The sequence below is a fragment of the Hibiscus syriacus genome, unplaced genomic scaffold (genome assembly GCF_006381635.1).
Source record: "Hibiscus syriacus cultivar Baekdansim isolate YM2019G1 unplaced genomic scaffold, ASM638163v2 tig00111016_pilon, whole genome shotgun sequence".
Taxonomy (NCBI): Eukaryota; Viridiplantae; Streptophyta; class Magnoliopsida; order Malvales; family Malvaceae; genus Hibiscus; species Hibiscus syriacus.
This window is the reverse complement of record NW_024062955.1, coordinates 312806-336763: the sequence shown is the minus strand read 5'-3', so window position 1 is coordinate 336763 and position 23958 is coordinate 312806. Positions and strand designations below refer to the sequence as shown.

The following is a 23958-nucleotide window of genomic DNA, read 5'->3' as shown; positions in this document are numbered from 1 at the left end:
TAATGACCAAATGCAAAATTTTAAAGTTTGATGGTCAAAGTAGAAAATTGGGAAAAGTTTAAGGAATTAAGTGGTGATTTTCTCAAAAGAATTTTTTCATAAATGGATTTATTTAATGACCAAATTATAAATTTGGTAAAGTTGGTGATCAAAGTATAAACTTTGGAAAGTCTAGGGACCAAAATGTATTTTAGAAAAAATTAAAAATAGGTGACGAAATAAGATAAAATATTATTTCACATTTTAAAATGTTGGAAAATAATATTAAAGGTTTAATTTCATGTTTAATTTGAATTGCTTTTTAAAGTGACTGAATTGCAATTTTTGGAAATTACAAGGGCAAAACGGTAAAGTGGAAAACTAATTTGTTCATCTTTGCTATAAAAGATGAAAAGCTGATATTTAATTGATTTTGAAGATGAAGGATATGTATCTTGGTTTTATGGTAATTATGAGGTTATATTAAGGTATATATTGGTATTTTCTCAGTTAATGATTAATATTATATTAAAAGATGATAAGCATGATTTGAATCTAAATATCATGCTAAATGTTCATCTTCTCCAGCATCTTCACGTGAGAAAGCTTGAAGGTAAGAAATATTTTATTTTCAATTTTTGAGCTAATTTCTTTGGAATTGGAGTTATGTCGTGAGATAGGAAAATGATCTAAGCGAAAACGCTATCATTTGGTTCTAATATTGCTTTCTAATCTTGTTGGATTTCAAAGATCCCAAATCTAAAGATCCCAAATCTAAGGGTTTGTGTTCATATAAAAAATCATGAAATTGATGATTAATTTGATGATTTAGGTTAGATTCATATTCAAGTATGTATGATGATTAACATGTTTAATCTTTTTAAAACTGTTCTATAAATTTCGGCCATGAATGGTTTGAGTGAAAAAATTATGGAAAAATTATATGGGTTGGAAATGATGAAGGAAATATTCTAAAAGCCTTAAAAAATTAGGGATAATTTCGTAAGCTTTGAAAAGTTGGGGATCATTTGTAAATTCTGGAAAATTGATGGTTGTTGTGTAAGTGATATAATTGATGTACTAAGCTAGAAATTGTTGTTGGGAATTTAAATAAGTGTTATATGTGAGAACTGAGTTTGAAAAGATTGATGATTTAAGTACAACACTTGCATAGTTGGGGTACTTAATGTAATTATGCCTTTGTAAAGCATTTTTATAATAGTAATTACAATGCTGGAATTTTGGTATTAAGAATTTAAGTGATAAAATGGTGAAGGACCATTTTGTGTAAATTGGAAAGGTTGGGTCCAATGTTAAAAGGAATTATTAAGTGTTTAATATTTTGTAGAAATGGAGTTATTATGGGATATGTTATGTTAGTACAATACTAACATATGTATCATTATGTGTAACCCCCTCAGACCGATACGGATATCCCGATCCGACCTAGAGTGTCACATTAGGGTCACCGGAGCGACCCATTGTAAAAATAGCAGAAAATTTAAAACTTTTATTAAAACATGTAACTCATAAATGCTTTATCAGCATTCAGAAATAAAACATATTTTCAGACTCGTATATAAAACAAAATACAATCTACATGCCTCCTAAACACATGTACCATACTCTGAAAATAACGCCAGAAGAGCTCCCTTACTGAATTCGATAGATGCACTGGTACAATTCTTTTAACCTGCAATGGTGAGTAATAGAGTGAGCTTCGGAAAGCTCAGTAATACAGAACTACCAGATGATGCTACATGTCATGAAGATAAATGGGAAGCCATAATTTTCTTATTGAATCAAACGTATACTAATTGCGGACTAATCTAGGGTTTCATTAGTAGTTCATCGAGTATAAACCATGAAGATCACAGTTCATAGGAAGCATTCATAGTATCACGTTTTCATGAGATCGAATAGAATTTCTATTGTGTTCCAACAGTACGATAAAATCATAGTAGGTACAATAAACGAGTAATAGTTCAGTAAATCATCATAAAATCATAATGAAGTTTCACTTTTGAAACTCGTAGTTTAAATCCTTTTCATGTACACCATCCGCAGTTCCTCAGAACTACATCCGTAGGGCTTACCTTAAGCACACAGCAAAAATGAAGCCACCTAAGGATAGGCTTTGGGCCTGTATCTTTAGGCCCGTAAGTCCATAGGGCTTACCCTAAGCACACGGCAAAAGGGAGCCAACCTAATGGAGCATCTTGGGGCCCATGAGCCTACCCAAGAGTCACATTAGGTCCGTAATCATCGTTATCATATATCAGTGAAAACCAATAATCATATATCAGTCATAGTCCATAAACCATCACCGGTAAATCGGTGCATCATAAAATAATAACCATATATTTTAGTGTACCACATTTCAAAACAGATAAAACAATTATGTAGTACATAAGGAACACACTAGAGGATCCAAGTATTTTTCAGAGGCCTTTTGTAATTATCGATAAGGATAACATGAAACTAGTGCAATTTGATCAGATTACAGGAACTAGGTTATATTGGAGAGAATCGATTACTAACCGATCTAATCAGACACTTAAAGGTGATACTATAGAATCCCACTATGATTCATGTGCATCAGGAAAACCTTCACGAATAACCGGAGTGATTTGAGCTAATAAAAGAGAAACATAGATTCTAGACATTACAATTCATGTTGATCGATCGGTTTATCGAACTATTCAAACTGAACAACTCTTAGAACTAATGCGTGTCGACCCGTCAATTTATTGACTTTCCAAGTATTCACTCTTTAATACCAACAATTCTTGTCCATAAATCATCTTCGTAATCATTGCTGAATAGATCTTTCTATGGTCTTTATTTCATTTCCACGTTTCAACGATATCAGAAAATACAAACGTACTTAATTCATGGTTCATGACCCATAAAGACAATTCATCATGTATATTTATCAGTGTTTCCAAACTCATCCAATCACCTATTAAATCCTCAGTCATTGAGGTTACTTAGTTCGTTTAGCACGCAAGTCTATCCCGGTTACTTCAGAGTTTTCCAGATTAATTCAGACACTTCTGAGTTTCGGATATATGTTTTACTTCCGTTCATTTCACTTTGGTCATATACTAAAATCATTTTGGTATTCGTAATTGATTTATCTCACAAATATCCACTTCTTAATATCGAATGCGCTCTAGCGTTGAGCTAAGCTGAGTACTTCCATAATTATCATCAATCCAAACTTGAGGAGACGAACTGGCATTCAAGTGGTACCTATGCCATTCAACTAATGATATAGAACTATCATTGTTTGATAGGCTTAAATTGCGTTTAATAACATTAAAAAGAAGTACAACATTCATGTTTATTAAAATTTCTTAATTAATCCAAGACATTTACTTAGAATAGTCCATAAGGGCATTTTGGTTATTTTGGTACTCAAAGTTTTTCCATTCATTTCAAAGCTTGAGGATATCTATTCATTCCTGAACTTGGTGATACTCTTGAGTCATTTCCATCACAAGGGTATTTTGGTCATTTTATAGACCCCACGTAGTTTAATCAATTCCTTCCGTTCGATCTTATTATTTAATTCAGACTTATCATCTATTCCATTCTATACGGACAATTCTGACAGAAGAGCACCATCGATAATTTATTCTTAACTCGGAGATTTTCAGGTCAATTGCCTTCTCAGAAGTTACAAACATGTTATCAGGAATTTTCTGCACTAAGTCAGAATCTTAACAATCAAATCCGTACTTAATCGAGTTAAGTACGAATCCTCAAAGTACTTTCTTATTCAGGGTCAACTCGGATTATTTTTACCTTTCAAGGGCATTTTCATAATTTCTTAACCCAAATAATTTCGGTATAACTCTTAACGAAAGTAACTATGATTTAGAGATCCTATGGTTAATTTCTTTCCCTAATATTCTCTGATCTCAAAATGATTCCTTAACAGACTTCTAATATCTTGCACAAACCCTCTTGGTTTTAAAAACCGGTTATTCGCATTTCCTATACAAAACTAGCATTTCTTATGCACATAAGTAGTTTTATCAGATCAATATGTCTTGCTTAATATAAAAATGGAATTTTTTATTCAATTCAAGGAAATTCCATTTTTGCCATTAATGATCCATATTCACCATAAAACCATGACAAGGTCATCCTTATCATCTTTCAAAAGTCAAAGATGAATTATTTTGACTTTGACTCACGAAATTGCCCATGAATTTTCAAAATTTTGTTTTAGTCACTAAATTCCACTGTTTCGGTTAAATCTAAAAAATTGCACAATTCCAAACCAAATTTCTCTGATCCAAAATTTAAAATAATATTTTCCAACCATTTTATAACATCCTTCCAATTTTTGTAAAATTCCAATTTGATCTGAAATACCGATTTCCTTACTGGACTTTAACCCTTTCTAGTTTTCTTTACTAAAATTCCAAATCCAAAAAAATATGATTTCTATAAAACTCCACTCTCAGAGTAAACCATCTATTTATGAAATAAAATACTTTTAGGAAATTATCACTTAATTCCCTAAACTTTTTCCCCACTTTCTACTTTGACCATCAAACTTTCAAAATATTCATTTTGGTCATTATCTGAATTTTTGAGGTATTACATGGGTTGCCAAATATGTAGTTTACCTATTATTCAATTGCTATTTTTCCAATTTTTCTCTCACGAACCCGGACCATCAAATACGCGAACTTGAATCCAATATAATTCCCCTCATAATAAAAAAATGATTAATAGAAACTAATTTAATAGTTCGGGAACCAAATGATAAAACTAAAACTTTCATAGTCGTTAAAATATATAACAACAAAAAATCAGGTACTAGATTGAATTAATTTAAAATATCATAACTTGGTTGAAATTTTATTTAAACTGATGGACAAGTTAGAACCTTACCAAACATAGAGGGTTGAAACTATGATTTGTCCATCTTACTATCTCAACACCCCACACACACGTGATTTTCAAATGTAATGAAACCACTTCTCCATTCACGCAACCTTCACAATTCTTTTTTTTTCTTTATTCTTCTGGTGATTTTGCATCGTTTGGACCCTTTGACCGATTCTGATTGAGAAGCTCCAAGGGCGGCAGACTTAGCTACGACAGATTGACGTTGGCTAAAAACCCTCTATATCTTCCTTTTCTGATGCATGTTTCATGATATAGGATTAACATATTTCTTCTTTCCCAGTTGGCATCGGCTTTCTTTTCAAATGAATTGCTCAGTCTCGGAGAACTCATGTTCTGCAAAAATTCATCATCTTCTCCATCAAAATTAAACGTACCTGTTGCTCATCCCATCCAAGAACCTATATTCCTTTCTCAAAGAACTTGAAGAGGTCAACTCATAGTTGAGATTCTTTAGAACCTGGAATTCACTCGATGAAACCTTCGAAGTTGCTTAACGATTTAAGAAGCCAACTTACTTTCTCATGTTTGATGGAGTTAATACACGTGCATGTATAAATATTGTACCATCCCATTTCCAAATACACCAAGCAACTTGGCACCAAATCTTGTAGCCGAAAGGTATTGATTGCCTGCAACTAACGTTCTCGGTGAAAGCCATTTTTTTATTTGTACAGAAAGAATATATCGAATAGGCATGGAGTGGTTGATTGATTTCCCTCACTTGTGGTCTCCATTTTTCCATATTATAAAAATAATAATAATAAACAAATTCACATCACTCATAGCTTTGCTTGGATTTATCTGTTCCATTATTATTGGTTTGGTTTCTTTATCATTTTTCCTCTTCTACGTGCCCCTTTTTACCCTTAGATAATTAACACAACAAGCTACACGTATATGATACAAAGTCTTCACTTCATTTGGTTGCTTTCTTTGTCAGACTCCACATACTTTTGTCTTAATGTTTGATTTTGTATAATATTTTTTTTTCAATCATGGAATGCCAACCCAACAATTTGTCCACTTCTACCTACTATAGCATTCTCAATTTGTTTAATAATATAATGATATAAAATAATTAATTGAAAACCAACTTCATATTATTTCACATATTTAAATTGAAAGAAATCTAACCCTATATTGGGGTGTGACAATTCTCTCCTCCTTAAAATAATTTCGTCCTCGAAATTCATTCATGTCACAGAATTGCAGAAATGAAACTTCCATCAATTCTTTTCATATCTTCAAGTAGCTTTTATATAAATACAGATCCTTCACTAATCCTTAACCTGTTGAGTATACATTCTTATCAGAACTTTTCTTTTTTTTCAATAAAAGAATCCGAATGAAAATGACCTTGAGTAATCAATTCAGTCTTGGTCATGAGAATAGGCTCATAGTGCAGTAGCATATCCCAATTTAATTTCTGGAGTCGGGTCAAAATTTCTCAGATGAGTAACTCTCACATGGCTCATGAGGTACTTTACAGCGTTTAGACAGATGTTACTGGTATTCCTTTATAAAACGATAGAGTCCTAACGGATGAAAACTTAGTTTGTTCATTACAGATAAAGACTCAACCTTTGAGTTCCGGCTCAGAGAAGTACGATTGTAGTCTAGGGGCATGTACTGATTAGACATATTTTAACATTCGACCGGCCGATCTATCATGTAAATTTTGACTCAAACCATAGCTCTGATACCACTAAATGTAACCCCCTCAGACCGATTTGGATATCCCGATCCGATATGGAGTGTCACATTAGGGTCACCGGAGCGACCCATTGTAAAAATAGCAGAAAATTTAAAACTTTTATTAAAACATGTAACTCATAATTGCTTTATCAGCATTCAGAAATAAAACATATTTTCATACTCGTATATAAAACAAAATACAATCTACATGCCCCCTAAACACTTGTACCATACTCTGAAAATAATGCCATAAGAGCTCCCTTACTGAATTCGATAGATGCAATGGTATAATTCTTTTAACCTGCAATGGTGAGTAATAGAGTGAGCTTCGGAAAGCTCAGTAATACAGAACTACCAGATGATGCTAGATGTCATGCAGATAAATGGGAAACCATAATTTCCTTATTGAATCAAACGTATACTAATTGCGGACTAATCTAGAGTTTTATTAGTAGTTCATCGAGTATAAACCATGAAGATCACAATTCATAGGAAGCATTCATAGTATCACGTTTTCATGAGATCGAATAGAATTTCTAGTGTGTTCTAACAGTACAAAAAAATCATAGTAGGTACAATAAACAAGTAATAGTTCAGTAAATCATCATAAAATCATAATGAAGTTTCACTTTTGAAACTCGTAGTTTAAATCCTTTTCATGTACATCATCCGCAGTTCCTCAGAACTATGTTCGTATGGCTTACCTTAAGCACACAGCAAAAAGGAAACCACCTAAGGATAGGCTTTGGGCCTGTATCCTTAGGCCCGTAAGTCCATAGGGCTTACCCTAAGCACACGGCAAAAGGGAGCCAACCTAATGGAGCATCTTGGGGCCCGTGAGCCTACCCAAGAGTCACATTAGGTCCGTAATCATCGTTATCATATATCAGTGAAAACCAATAATCATATATCAGTCATAGTCCATAAACCATCACCGGTAAGTCGGTGCATCATAAAACAATAACCATAGATTTTAGTGTACCACATTTCAAAACAGATAAAACAATTATGTAGTACATAGGGAACACACTAGAGGATCCAAGTATTTTTCAGAGGCCTTTTGTAATTATCGATAAGGATAACATGAAACTCGTGCAATTTGATCAGATTACAGGAATGAGGTTATATTAGAGAGAATCGATTACTAACCGATCTAATCGGACAATTAAAGGTGATACTGTAGAATCCCACTATGATTCATGTGCATCAGGGAAACGTTCAGGAATAACCGGAGTGATTTGAGCTAATAAAAGAGAAACATAGATTCTAGACATTACAATTCGTGCTGATCGATCGGTTTATTGAACTATTCAAACTGAATAACTCTTAGAACTAATGCGTGTCGACCCGTCAATTTATTGACTTTCCAAGTATTCACTCTTTAATACCAACAATTCTCCATAATCATCTTCGTAATCATTGCTGAATAGATCTTTCTATGGTATTTATTTCATTTTCACGTTTTAACGATATCAGAAAATAAAAACGTACTTAATTCATGGTTCATGACCCATAAAGATAATTCATCATGTATATTTATCAGTGTTTCCAAACTCATCCAATCACTTATTAAATCCTCAGTCATTGAGGTTACTTAGTTCGTTTAGCACGCAAGTCTATCTCGGTTACTTCAGAGTTTTCCAGATTAATTCAGACACTTCTGAGTTTCGGATATATGTTTTACTTCCGTTCATTTCACTTTGGTCATATACTAAAATCATTTTGGTATTCGTAATTGATTTATCCCACAAATATTCACTTCTTAATATCGAATGCGCTCTAGCGTTGAGCTGAGCTGAGTACTTCCATAATTATCATCAATCCAAACTTGAGGAGACGAACTGGCATTCAAGTGGTACCTATGCCATTCAAGTAATGATATAGAACTATCATTGTTTGACAGGCTTAAATGCGTTTAATAACATTAAAAGTAGTACAACATTCATGTTTAAAATTTCTTAATTAATCCAAGACATTTACTTAGATATTATAAGGGCATTTTGGTCATTTTGGTGCTCAAATGTTTTTTCCATTCATTTCAAAGCTGAGGATATCTATTCATCCTGAACTTGGTGATACTCTTGATTCATTTCCATCACAAGGTATTTTGTCATTTTATAGACCCCACGTAGTTTAATCATCCTTCCGTCCGATCTTATTATTTAATTCAGACTTATCATCTATTCCATCTATACGGACAATTCTGACAGAAGAGCACCATCGATAATTTATTCTTAACTCGGAGATTTTCAGGTCAATTGCCTTTCAGAAGTTACAAACATGTTATCAGGAATTTTCTGCACTAAGTCAGATCTTAACAATCAAACCTACTTAATCGATTAAGTACGAATCCTCAAAGTACTTTTTTATTCAGGGTCAACTCGGACTATTTTACCTTTCAAGGCATTTTCATAATTTCTTAACCCAATAATTTCGGTATAACTCTTAACGAAAGTAACTATGATTTAGAGATCCTATGGTTAATTTCTTTCCCTAACATTCTCTGATCTCAATGATTCCTTAACAGACTTCTAGTATCTTGCAAACCTCTTGGTTTTAAAAACCGGTTATTCGCATTCTATACAAAACTCATTTCTTATGCACATAAGTAGTTTTCAGATCAATATGTCTTTTCAGATTTACTAATCAACTTCCATGGACAATTCTTATCATTTTCCAATATAAGGGTAATTTCGTAATTTTACCATACCGGTATTCTCATAATTTTCCATCCAAGTACCTTTAACATTTAACCCTTGATGATATAAAATAGAAGTTACAATCCATAGTGATTTTTTATCACCAATCACAAACTTGTAATTTAATTCCAACAATTATCAATCTCTTATATAGTCATTCGATCCGTATTCAGTGTATAATTTCTACCACATTCATATCAAGTGTATAAATTATTCACTCCTACAAAAGTGATCACATTATCTTATTCATGCATTTACCGATATCAACATGTTTCCATAAAGCATAAAGAGGTAGTAAAGTATACCTCAATTTCCGTGTCATTCTGATCGACCATTTAAACTCCATTCGCTTGTTCTCAACTTTAATTCCACGGTCCATAATGTCTCGAATACATAGCAAAGCATACGGATGGATCGGAGGTACAAGGTCGAGATTCCAATTTTTCTCTCACGAACCCGGACCATCAAATACGCGAACTTGAATCCAATATAATTCCCCTCATAATAAAAAATGATTAAAGAAACTAATTTAATAGTTCGGAACCAAATGATAAAACTAAAACTTCATTGTCGTTAAAATATATAACAACTAAAATCAGGTACTAGATTGAATTAATTTAAACTATCATAACTTGGTTGAAATTTTATTAAAACTGATGGACAAGTTAGAACCTTACCAACATAAGGGTTGAAACTATGATTGTCCATCTTACTATCTCAAACCCCACACACACGTGATTTTCAATGTATTATGAAACCACTCTCCATTTCACGCAACCTTCACAATTTCTATTTTTTTTCTTTTATTCTTCTGGTGATTGATGCATCGTTTGGACCCTTTGACCGATTCTGAATTGAGGAAGCTCCAAGGGCGGCAGACTTAGCTACGACAGATTGACTTGGCTAGAAACCCTCCATAGCTTCCTTTTCTGATCATGTTTTATGATATAGGATTAACATATCTTCTTTCCCAGTTGGCATCGGCTTTCTTTTCAAATGAATTGCTCAGTCTCGGAGAACTCATGTTCTGCAAAAATTCATCATCTTCTCCATCAAAATTAAACGTACCTGTTGCTCATCCCATCCAAGAACCTATATTCCTTTCTCAAAGAACTTAAAGAGGTCAACTCATAGTTAAGATTCTTTAGAACCTGGAATTTCCACTCGATGAAACCTTCGAAGTTGCTTAACGATTTAAGAAGCCAACTTTAGCTTTCTCATGTTTGATGGAGTTAATACACGCGCATGTATAAAAGATTGTACCATCCCATTTCCAAATACACCAAGCAACTTGGCACCAAATTTTGTAGCCGAGAGGTATTTGATTGCCTGCAACTAACGTTCTCGGTTGAAGCCATTTTTTATTTGTACAGAAAGAGATATCGAATAGGCAAGGAGTGGTTGATTGATTTCCCTCACTTGTGGTCTCTATTTTTCCATATTATAAAAATAATAATAATAAACAATTCACATCACTCATAGCTTTGCTTGGATTTATCTGTTCCATTATTATTGGTTTGGTTTCTTTATCATTTTTCCTCTTCTACGTGCCCCTTTTTACCCTTAGATAATTAACACAACAAGCTACATGTATATGATACAAAGTCTTCACTTCATTTGGTTGCTTTCTTTGTCAGACTCCACATACTTTTGTCTTCATGTTTGATTTTGTATAATTTTTTTTCAATCATGGAATGCCAACCCAACAATTTGTCCCCTTCTACCTACTATATCATTCTCAATTTGTTTAATATATAATGATATGATAAAATAATTAATTGAAAACCAACTTCATATTATTTCACATATTTAAATTGAAAGAAATCTAACCCCATATGGGGTGTGACATTATGAATGGCGATATATACAGATTGTGATTGATTTGTAATCGAAGCAAATCAAATATAAAAGGGTTTTTGGTGGACAATAGTGAGGCTCATATATTTTTGAAAGACAAAGTGTCAAGGTGAGTGCAATACATGCATGAAATTATACATGGATGTTTTATACATCATCAGGAAGACTTGCGATAAGTCGACCTTGTTTATATCAGCATGATATTATGTCATTTTTATAAATTGACATGACATTGAGATGTCACTGTATGAAATTATAATGCATTGATTATGAAAATGTGATATTTTACCATGAATGTTTTTGGGTATGAATTGCCCCATTGTTAAATTATGATAATATACTTTGCCATTAATGGATCAAATAAAATTGACTATATGCCCAAGTATGTTATTGAGGATCAATGGTATTAATGGCATGCCATAGAGTCTAGCAGCTGCAATATTAGGTAGTACTAGAGTGTCTAGAGAAGACACATAGTGCAGGCCTCAAAGTATCTAACGAAGACACGGTATAAGCACTACGGTCATTATTAGGTGAGCAAAGCTCGACCTCAGCACTTCGGTGCAATATTTGACTCCTATATCAGGTTCCTCATACATATACTATGGGCTATGAGTTATGGTTTATTGGTTAATAAATGGTAAGTATGCAAATAAGCTTACGAGCTTATGAATAATGGCAAGTATATTGATAAATAAGCTTACGAGCTTATGGAATTTAAATGGAAAGTATGTTGATAAATAAGCTTACGAGCTTATGGAATTTAAATGGTAAGTATTTTGGTAAAATAAGCTTACGAGCTTATGGGATAAATGGTAAAAGATTTTATATTATATTGATCATGGTAAAATATTGTATATGCAAATAAAATGATTTTATGGCATTTTGAATTTGACATTGAAAATCATGCAAGAATTGTATTGCACTGTTTACTGTTTTTAAATTGCCTCACTAAGTATATACTTAGTGTGATGATTTTCACGCTTAGGTAAAAAGCCAGTAATAATAAAGAGTTCGGAATGACATCAAGCATCGAGAGGTATATTTCAATATCAGTAAGACATCCTATGATGGAATTTGATTTAAATAGTGGCATGTAATTTTATAAATGTTTAATTTATTTTGATGAACAAAATTGGAAACAAAAGAAGGAATTTTATGAATTTATATGTATTTTCGAAAGTACGTAGTAGTTACTGTAGCAGTGAACAATAAACGTTTTAAGCAAAATTTTCCAGAATGCATTTGGGGTACCGATACCCCTACAAGGTACCGATTCCCTCACTGTTCATAGGTATTGTTCATGTTCATGGGTATTGTTCACTATTCAAAAAATCTTTTGAATTAAATTAGCTATAGCAAAATATAAATTATTGATATGATATTTTTATAATATCAATTACCATTTTAAGAAAATAATTTTAAATAGTTGTTATTAATTGGATAATGGTTTTCTAAATACGGTTGACATCCGTAATTGTATAGGTATAAATATACAGATTGGGTGTTACAAGCTCAATGTGTTCCAGCATTACATAATAAAACATACAGTTGAGTTTCAAAATCGGTTAATTATCAAAGTTATGAAAACGACAATAGAGTTGTAGTTTAAAATACAGAATAACCCTCCAACCGTACTCCATATGTAGTTCCCCAGAACAGTATCCATAAGGACTTACCCTAGGTCCAAAGGGCATAGGAGCCAACCTAAGGGCACCTTGGGTCGATAAGGTCTTACCCTAGCTGAAGCTTAGGTGCCCACCTGAGGGGTGTACCTTTAAGCCCATAGGGACTTACCCAATGCACATAGCAAAGGAGCCACCCTAAGGGAGTACCTTAGGATCCATAAGGTCTTACCACTAGGCCCATTGGGCATAGGAGCTAACCCAAGGGTCGCCTTAAGTACATAAGGAATTACTAGCTTGATTAGGGCTGAAATTGCATGAGGAATTATCAGCTTGATCAGTGCTGAACCTGCATAGACTTCATACCAGATCCCAAGTACTCCGAAAAAATAGTTTTTAGACCATAAATAACAATAACATAGAAATCAAGTTCAACATATATTAATTTAGTAAAAACAATAATCAAAGAACATGAATCACACAAGCATGCTTAAAAACTTTAGTAAATCAGAAATCAGACTTGAAACAGATAAATCATACAATACTCAATTCAGATCAAACATTGCATTTCAAATCAAGAAAAATAATCATGTGCACATGACATTTCAAACAAATATTTAAAACATGTATATGGAACACAAGGAACACACCTCGCAAAAACGAATCAGTCCGGAAATCTACTGAGCATTAGCTTCACTATGCTCCTCGGTAGTACGCGAACCTAGGTCATATCAGAACATAATTATTATCATATTAGTACACTAAATTGAGTATCTAACAGGGTTACAAAACTATACGAGTAATAACGGGATCTCGCGGTCTAGCAGATCGGGAGGAACCGGGTCGAGCATAAGAACGATCAGGAGATCCTCGAGTACCTTAATTAAGGAAAAAATGACGCGACCCACCAGTTGGGTTTTGGTCAGACGATGATGGGGAGTCTAACAGTGGCGGCGGTGAGGCAGATCGGTGACCCAATCGGTGCAAAATCAACGAAAACAACAACAATCTTGGGTTTTCAACGTGTCTTCGAACACTCCTCCACGGTGATCGACGACAGCTTTCGATGATTGGGCGGGTGGGTTTTGATTGGGATTCGATGGTGCTTCGTTTGGGATGGTCGGTGTTGCTCAACGACAAGCAGAGACAGAGGAGCGGTGAGGGGTTTCGAATGACTTCTTTCTTGAAAAAGGCAACATGGTGGCTTGTTTGGTGCCTTCGACGGTTGGGTCTGGTCGGGGTGGGACATCAGTTCAGTTAATAGCGGCGGTGCACTCCAACGCAGGCCAAAGACGACTGAACGAAGATGGGCGACAGAAATGACTTTTGGGTTAATTGGGTGTTTGGCTTTTCCTAAAGGGAAGACGGTTCTTGAATCGAGGGAGTAATTTGAACAAAATATTATTAAAAATTATTTTAATTATTTAAGACCTTCATAGGAGCCTAACCTATATGTCTAAGGCATGGTTACCCATATCCTAAAGTTACGGGTTCAAACTAGCTCAACCATCATTTTTCCTACTTTTTCCCCTCTACCGACCAACAATGGGGAAATTCAGAACTGAGTCTCTAAACTTCCTAAATATTTGAAACTAACTCATAAGTTTTAGAAACTTGTAGTTTAATCCATAAAATCAATTAATTAAATTTAATAAGTTTTAAAATTAAAAATTGGGGTGTGACACATGTGGTTCTAATATACCCTAAAAGATTTATACAAATAAAGATAATGAAGTGAACATGAGTGGAGCCGGAGGCATGGCGTAGGCCATGACTATTGCAGAAGCTTCTTGGAGAGGTTGTGCGTATAGTATTAAATTACGATTGTAACGTAGTGTAACAATCATATTGTAATGTTTTTCAAAATCATCGCGATACCATAAATTGTATCCACAACATAAAAATATAATCATGTTAAAGAAAAAATCATATGATAACATCTGTAACAACTACAATCATGATATCACAGCTACAACTACGACCATAGCCACAACCACAGTAGAATATTATAATCGTGCTGGACTGATATATTACTGTCAAACAAATTTCCTCCACCCATTAGTTTCTAGATAATTCCAGAAGCTCAATAAATGGAAATTATTGGAAATATATCGGGTTGACTACACTACCCTTTATGCTTTTTTAAAAAAATAAAAATTAATGGAAATATACTTTAAAATTATTGAGCTTCTGGAATTATCTAGAAACTTGTTTAATTAATGGATATAATTGAAGTAATAATTTATCAAAAAGTCAGATAATATTTTTTTTGTAAAGAAAAGGTTAAAATAGATATAATTTTACTTTTTAAACAAGTTAAACTAAAAATATAATTTTAAATTTTATTCAAGTGATGGTCCAAATCATTAAACTATTGTAATTTGACATCATATATCTTTAATTATCTATATATATACAAATAATTAAGAATATATGAGGATAAATAAAAATTACTTATAAAATTAAAAATATATATTAACATATCAAATAATAATTATATATACTTTTCGTCAATAATATTTTTAGTTGAATCATACCATCAAACTATCCTTATCCTATCAACTTTCTTTCGATAGAGTACTTTAGTTTGAATAAAAGTTCTCCGGTGATAAATAAAATATTATTTTATTCCAGTAATTTAAAAAAAAACTTAATCCAATACAGTGATAATAATTATTTTTTAAAATAAATTTTATTTTATTTCAGCTAATTATTGAAGTATATCAGAGAAATCTACGTTACTTCGACATGCAAAAACATATTCCTTAAATAAAAAATAAGGGTATTTTCGTCATTTCAAATAAATCGACACGGCTAAGTTTTCTCGTTGGTGTAATGAACGCCTATAAAATATGAAGAGGCGTTGAGAATTCAAACGTCTTAGTTGTAACTTCCTCTTAGCATTGCCAAACTTGCTAATCTGATCTTATTTCTTAAGATTCTAGTGATGGAAAGAAACAATTCCTACGGCCACGGATCATCATGGGTGGACCAGTGGGACACCAGCAACCCGGCGGCTGCCACAGGTGGTAGTGACGAAAAGAAGAGCGGCGGCGGTGGCGCAACCGCCAAGTACAAGCAGAAGGTTGGGGACGGGCTTGAGAAGACCAAATCCGTGGCTTCAACCGGGATGAAGAAGGTCAAACAAGGAACCTCTTCGGGGATTCAGTGGATCAAAGACAAGTATCGTAAGACTACCCACAAGAATTAGTCTTCGCGTTTAGCCCTTTTGTTTTCATATTCCTTCTGCTTTTGCTTAATTGATTTTATTTTATTTAAGGATTCATTTTTTTTCTTTTTTTCTTTTTTGTGTAAAACTATATATTTTTTATCATGATAATAGATCCATATCCTTTTGTTTTGATGTAAAAATTACAATATCCTTTTGTTATTATTTTTATACTTAAATTGAGTTTAGACATTGTTTATTTTAATCTGAAATCTTTAATTTCAGGAGTAAAATACAAATGATCTCTCGATTATTGAAAGTTATAAAATGATTTTAAAAATTTACGGATTGAATATTCATTTATATTATACGGATGAGCTAATATTTGAAATATTATGCCGTCGAATATAAATTTAGAATAAATGAATAGTTAAATAATTATTTAATGACTTTTAATAGTTGTGGACTTAACAAGATAACATACTATAATTAGGAGACTATTTTAATAATCAATTTATTTAATAAAGCAGTGACTTGTAGTTTGGGGGACCATTTACATATTTTACCCAAATTTAAGTTATACATTTTAACTTAAGATTTTCTATCAATTTGAATTCAACCTAAATATTGCATCTCTTATTTGAGATCAGTTCACTTTAAGTTCTGTGAGTTTTATTCAACTTGAAATTCGATTCGGATTTAAGATAAAACTTATATTAGATTTATATGAATATAATTTTTTTATTCGATAAAATAAAGATCTGATTGAAAAAATATAAATAAAGATATTATTCCTAAATATATAAGAAAAATATTATATTATTATCTCGAATCAGATTCAATATTTTTCATGTTAATTTGATCCTAATTAGACCTCAAAGGCTCAAACGTAACAAAAATAAAATTAATTGATCTTACAAAATGGACAAGACCTCCCAAGAGATGGATCAAGGCCTACGCAGATGGTGCTATGAGAAGAAATGACATAACGGCAGTTGCAGGTGGTGTTCTTTGATGCAGCCAAGCGAGTCGGATTTTTGGTTTTTCAAAGAATATTAGCAATTGTCCCATTTTAATTGCTGAATTATGGGTATTTCATGATATATTTAGGATTAGGCTGTCGCAAGATTATAGTTAAAACTGATAACATCAAGATGATTAAACTTTTACCTACGACGACAACTATAGATATGAAGAAGATAGTTGTGGACATGATTAAGGAACTCCTTGACCACAAATGGGAAATGAGGATCTCATTAATTAGAAGGGAAGCAAATCCGGTCGCGGACATGTTTGCAAAAATGGTTCGGGGATTATCTATTGGAGTATGAACATTTGCTCAATAAAAGCTCAATTACTTGTGCAGTTTCTAGTGCTCAAATCTATAATCTTTAAAAATAATAATCATCGTTTTAATAGTTTAATTCGTGGATACAGACCAGTTATTAGTTGCAGATAGTGTTTGCCTACATATTATACACATAAAAACCGCACGTTCTGGTTTGTTTGTCAAATAAATTGACCTCGTTACCCCTATTTTTCCGGATGCCAATAGACGTTTCATGTAACCATTACGAAAGGGGCACTTGGGTAATTCGACTAGGCTTATCTAGTAGGACAACATACTTTTTTGAAGCTGAAACACACAAAAAAGAGAGAAAAACTCTCTTAAGAATGACAGATTCTCTATGTTTGACTTGTGTTTGCTCCTTCAACACTCCCTGTATAGCAGGTAATGAAAAAAGTAGACGTTTTAGTGATGTTGGTTTATTCATAGACGGCCAAGTTTTGACCTTTTCTGTTTTAGGGATGATTATTGGTAATAACTCTTTCCCAAGGATGGCTTTTCGGGTAAATGAAGCGTTTAAGAGCTCCAGAGTTCATTCTTTAGAATCTAAGGTAAGACTACTTTTTCATTCACAATCCATTTAAATAGTGAGGTTTGGGAACTAATTTTGCCAATGAATTCAATACCCATTTTGTAAATTTTGGTTGGGGTTACTATGAAGGATAATTTAGATACTAATGGCTTGTAAGGATGAATAGAGTCGCAGACGGTGAGGATTCAATCGTTGGCCGATGTCAAAGTGTTCCGTCTCATGTCCATGAATAGGTAGAGCAGAGAAGAATAAAGGTGAGATGATTTCATTCAGGTCTCATTCCGTCTCTTTGGTGCATGTATCATCGGTTTTGTTATTATGATAGGCTAGCAACCTAAGTGGATAAGATTAAATCCACCATTTTCGTTGCAGAAACGGACACATTCTTGGTTTCAAAGCCAATTCACTGCATGAGTTCATCGCATTTCTTTGTTCATCATGTAGGAGTGTTGCAGAAATGGACACGTTCATGGTTTCAAAGCCAATTCACTGCATGAGTTCATCGCATTTCTTTGTTCATCATGTAGGAGTGTTGCAGAAATGGACACGTTCATGGTTTCAAAGCCAATTCACTGCATGAGTTCATCGCATTTCTTTGTTCATCGTGTTGCAGTCTTATGTTCGATGCACGACGAACACTATTCAGTCTTTTCTGTAAACCCTTTAGGGGGCGTTTGGATGGGGGAATGTGGGATTCCTCCGAGAATGAAATTCACATTCCCCGTTTGGTTTGGCCGGTAATGTCATTCTCGATAATATTTTATTACCAATAGTGGATTTTTTGGGTATATTATCGGGAATGTCATTACCTCACTTCCCTTAGGTATTGTAACATTACCGGCATTTTGGACTAAAATACCCTTAAAATTTTATTTTTATTTCAAAAATATCATTCTTCTGTCATTGAATAATAAAAATTCTACGAAGGTTAAATTACAAATTTATCCTTAAATTAGTTTAGATTTACAAAAAAAAAATCTATAATTAAAATTTTATATGAAGTTCAGGGGTTGAATAAAATTTTACCCTTTCATTAAACATTTTTTATATTTTTAATTTTATGAAAAAATTATATAAATATTATGAATTTAATTTTTTAAAGAAAATATATAAATTTTTTACAACTTGTAATATTATACAAATATATAATGATGATAATTTGGTCAAATATACATTTCAATAATCTTTTATTCTTTTAACCAAACACGGTAATCTTACATTCCTACTAAACCAACCAAACACAAAATACAACATTCCCAGTAATCCTATTCCCTGGTAATCTTTTATTTCTACTGATAATCTTACATTCCGTGACGCACCTTATAGTAAAAGCATGAAACATGCAGCAGCAATGTTAGGGATACGATTAATCCGCGTGGTGTTGTATGTTGCAGGGGGAAAAGGGAGATTTTATGCGGGAATTGTAATGGATCTGGCTTTATGGGTGAATTTTTTAGCACATTTGATGACTAATGTAAAATGCTCAAATTTTGAGCACATTTGTGGCTATATGGCTGCAGATAGAAAATACAAAACATGTTTTGTAATTTTGTTTCCGTTTCTTAATATTAACTCTAATACCATTTGTTTTAGTTAGCATGGGATTGATTAACTTTTCGATACGAGAACTCATTAAATGACCTCAATGGTAAAAGCGAGTATTGTTATCTCTAAAGGTCATGGGTTCGAGGTCCCGGATTTGAGTAGTTGAGTCTACAGGGTGTGTATGCATACATTGTCAATTGACTAAGAAAACATACTATTTTATAGTTACTCTAGATTAATAAAAAAACATATTACCAAAATATAATAATGAATTAATGTTATAATTTTACTTACAATAGTGACTAAATTGATAGCATCTTAAAAGTTTAGTGACTCAATTACAAAAAAAAATTGTTCGGTGAATAAATTGATAACACCCTAAAAGTTGGGAAACCATATATAGTAGTTTAATTTCTTATTTCCGTTTCTTCTAAATATTTTTCCTTATACATTAACATTCATATTATAATATGTATATAATAAGTAAAATAAGTATTTATTAAAAAAATTATGATTATACCAAGTTGCTATAGTATCAACATATAGCATTTATTTGATCAAATATATAGCATTTACATGTATTGCTATCTCAGACTTCCAGGTTACAACAGCATGAAATGTTAAAAGGTAAAAATTATCAGCTGCAGACTTGGTTGAGTTCTATTACCAAAATTCAAACTATTTGGCAGTTTGTTCAAGAACAGGAACCTTTTTCCATGTCTTGCCCAACGGAGGCAATGAAAAAACGCTAACGGTCGAACTTCCACTCCGGATTTCCTTCAAAACTCGCAATGCCGATATACTGCTCTTCATATATAGGCTCTCCATGTACTTGATCTCTTCCAGCTCTTCAGGCATTTTGAGGCCATCTTCACTCCTACAAGTAGAGGACGTTGAAGGATCAAATCCATCATCATCCTCATCGTCCTTGTTTTCTAATCCGGTCGAAGCTGGCTTTTCGTTCTTCGGGAACAGGTGGTCCAGCATCACCTCACATTCCTTGACCAGCTTGTAAAGAAGGTCTGTAGTGTAGAAGGGCTGCTGCAGAACCCTTTGAATGAAAGGCAAGCGGATCAAAGCACCTGTTCTTTTGTCATACTTCTTCAATATTTTCACCAATCCTATTCAGAACATATGGTGTTAATCATGTATCCCCTAATACTTAACAACCGGGAAAAAGCAGCTAATCTTTTTCTTTTTATCAATACAAGGCCATGCAAAATGTGGACTACAACTGCAAATGATTGTCCTAATAAGCAAAGTGTAAATCATTCGGACACTCGGATTATTTAATTAAACAAATCATCTCCGCAACTTTTTTAGTTCAGTGGGGAGGGGAAAAATCTAGAGATAATGGATCAGTTACCATGAAGACCTTATTATATTGGGAAATGACTCGTATGCAGCCCACATATGATACATGGTTTGAGAAAACCTGTATATCAGGCCAGACTCACATTAATCCATTAAAGTATAACTTTATTATGCCTGTAGTAGTGGTACTGTACTATAAGCTATCCATGGTGGCCGGCGGCTGCATATGCCGAAGCAAATGCTCCATAAGACATTATGATGGGCATGTCATGATTATATCACATGAATACGACACGAAAAAGTATCATAAATATATGAATGTCTCAAGGTATATACAATATCAAGATTTATATGGATATATCATATACTGGATAAGATACATGAGTTGTCAGGTTGCATAAAGGTTGTATAATTAATGTTTAACTAAATAATGGATGTGGATAAGTTGTCTGCCAGAAAACTGATGTAAAAAGAAGCATGCATTAATAAAGTAAGTCTCACTTCAAGGAATGGACATAACACCAAACAAGCTTACTATCAGGGATGGACAGAGGGAGTGAGGTCACACTCACATAAATTTAAAATTCACATATAATTTAGAAATTTCTTTTGTATTTTCTATTGAAGATCTAATTTTACACCCCTAAATTTCTAATATAACTTCATAAGTTTACACCACCTAACATAAATTCCTGCTCCATCTCTGCTTAATAGCAAGTTGCTATAAACCTAATCATTATTTTCCAAAACAAATCATTTGGCCGGCTAAAGTATTGTTCTACAATCAACTAATTCAAGCATTAAAAGAAAGCAAGTGGCAAAATCTTTGATTAAACAATCAGAAAAAGGGAATAAACAAAGATGAAGTACCTGTGTAGTTAAGAGCGCTATAATTCTCTAACAAAACCATCTCGCCATGGAAGTCCACAATTTCCTTCCTAATCCTTATCGTTTCTTCGTTACTATCCTTTGCCTTCGCCACACTGTCTTGTAATTCCTGTGAACAACTCATCAAAATCAGCATAAAACGTACTAAAATGAATACCCCAAATATCAAACTTAATATCATTATATCTAGAACTTGGTTACAAGCAGTCTACATGATTAAAACTATGCTAAATATAATAAAATTTCTATATAAAAAAACTGATATTTTCCTTGATCTAAGCATATTCCCATGTTTTCAGTATCAACTTCCAATAAAATATCATGTTGTCTTGCAAGTAAGAGAATTGTTACTTGGCGGCAACGTTAACATGCAAACAAAAGCTTGTACTTCAAGGTACAACCCCTTAATGCATGTTCGCTAGCTGTTGAAGGAAGTTTCTAGCAAGTTGACAAAAACGTTCAACGGTTTAACGGACTCACTAAGGACAAAGGAAAGAAAATCCAATATAGAAAAACGGCAGCGTTTTCACGCTCCGTTAATGAATTTCAAACTGCCCCTGTTTGCTTACCGGGAAAATAAACGAAATGCCAGAAAGAACAGGAAAAAAAATTTCCTTCAACCAAACAGATCGAAATCAAATCAGAATTCGAATTACCTTCAACCTAATGATGTATTCTTCCTCTTTCTCGACAAAAAAGCTGTTGAACTTCTCGAGCTCTTTCTCCAAAAGCCTAATGAAATCGGTCTCCTCTATCGACATACCATCGCCGACCTTCTCCCTGGAATGAACAGCATCAACAGAGTCTTGACCCACTCTAAGCCGCTTATTCGGCCTATCACCGGATTTGGGCTCAATAAGCTTCAACTTCTTCTTAAGCTCCTTATAAGAAAGGAACTTGTCCCGCCATTCAGGCAAAGTCTCCTCGATCTGGTTACTAAGACTCTTCCCAAATTTCATGTGTTCTAAAATGCTGAGGGAGGGTGTTTGGGTGGTGAGAAAATGAGAAAGAAAGTGAAAGGGGAAAGAGAGAATATAACGGAAAGAGAGAATATTCGCAGAGGATGGGTGAGAATATCCATGGGGTTCTTTAAATGAAACCAAAGCATATCTTGGGTTTTATTCCTTTCTTTTTTATTTCTTTTCTTTTTGTGGGTAAAGTATACAAATGGACCGATTATAAAATATTATTTTTTTAGTCTTATAACTATTAAAAGTTATAAAATAGTTCATCGATTATAAGACGTTATTTTATTAAGTTCACCACTATTAAAACTTATAAAATTGTCATCAACTATTCATATGTTCTAAACTTATCATTTTCTATTAAAAATTTAACGATAATCTGATATGGACGTTAACATGCTGATTAAGATATGATAAAATATGATATCATAATCTCGAACAATTATCATATTTTAGTCAACATGTTAATGTCTAACTTAGACGACCTTTAATTTTTTAACGAAAAAGGACGAGTTCAGAACATTGTGATTAGTTGAGTGATCATTTTATAACTTTTAATAGTTAAGAGACTCAACAAAACAACACTATAATTGAAGAATCATTTTGTAACTTTTAATAATCGAATGACACAATAAAATAATATCATATAGTCGTGATCATTTATGTATTTTTTTTAAGTAAATTAAAACCCAACATGTGGCGATATTGATTGTGATAAAGAAATATAAGTTTTTGTAATAAAAGGTTTGAGCTTGATGTGTTTAGTCAAATCACCAATGTTTTTCTATTAGAATTATAATATTTATGAGGAATTAAATTAAAATAAATTACATTTATGGCTTTTAAGTGTATAACGTTATTGTTAAAAGTATTTTTATTACTAACAATCAGTTGGTCTAATGAGATGATGTATTAGATTCTTTAAGTAAGGTCAAAAGTTTGAACTCTGACGTTTGTGAATGGAGTAAATTAGATTGAGATGGTTGTCATCGGATTAATATATCGGATATGATTAATTCAAAAAGAATTATTTTTGATAGGATAAATATTTATTTTAAATATTGTGTTATAAAATATCTATTAAGATTGTAGGAGGATTATGATTTTTTTGAAACGATACTTCAGCTCAATTGTTTTTTCTTTTGAAAAATAAGCATGTTCGAATTTATTTTAGAAATCTAAACGCTATGATAGTGGTAGTATATTTGGAATCAATAAGCACCATGTACCACATTCCATACCACTATTATGAAGTGATTATCTGCTATCTACACAACTATAATATAATATTATCGATACTTGGTATCACACAATCATCAAGTATTAGGGATGATATATGTACTGAATATTATACATCTTCAAGTACTACGAATAGTACTACATACTCACTTGGGTTATCAAGATAATTTTATT

At 32.9% G+C, this 23958-nt stretch overlaps 1 protein-coding gene and 1 long non-coding RNA gene across 2 annotated transcripts; one reads left to right on the top strand and one right to left on the bottom strand.

The window, feature by feature from the left end:
* The first annotated feature begins 4228 nt into the window (after positions 1–4228).
* On the top strand, positions 4229–15972 carry LOC120150178. Its single transcript, XR_005518507.1, has 3 exons — positions 4229–4240; positions 12817–12820; positions 15818–15972. It is a non-coding gene; the product is annotated as an uncharacterized LOC120150178 (long non-coding RNA).
* Positions 15973–20037: 4065 nt separating this feature from the next.
* LOC120150177 (SPX domain-containing protein 2-like) lies at positions 20038–22539 on the bottom strand. Its single transcript, XM_039162882.1, has 3 exons — positions 22237–22539; positions 21563–21689; positions 20038–20499 (listed from the first exon to the last, which is right to left on the bottom strand). The coding sequence occupies exons 1-3, from the start codon at positions 22537–22539 to the stop codon at positions 20057–20059; spliced, it is 873 nt and encodes a 290-aa protein (XP_039018813.1). The 3' UTR covers positions 20038–20056.
* Positions 22540–23958: the final 1419 nt, after the last annotated feature.

Bases quoted from the DNA above. Each gene is read 5' to 3' on its own strand.
- LOC120150177 (XM_039162882.1), bottom strand. From the start codon at position 22,539: ATGAAATTTGGGAAGAGTCTTAGTAACCAGATCGAGGAGACTTTGCCT. The intron at 21,690-22,236 runs GTAATTCGAATT...AGTTGTTCACAG, and splicing joins AATACATCATTAGGTTGAAG to GAATTACAAGACAGTGTGGC. The intron at 20,500-21,562 runs GTACTTCATCTT...TGTTCTGAATAG, and splicing joins TAGCGCTCTTAACTACACAG to GATTGGTGAAAATATTGAAG.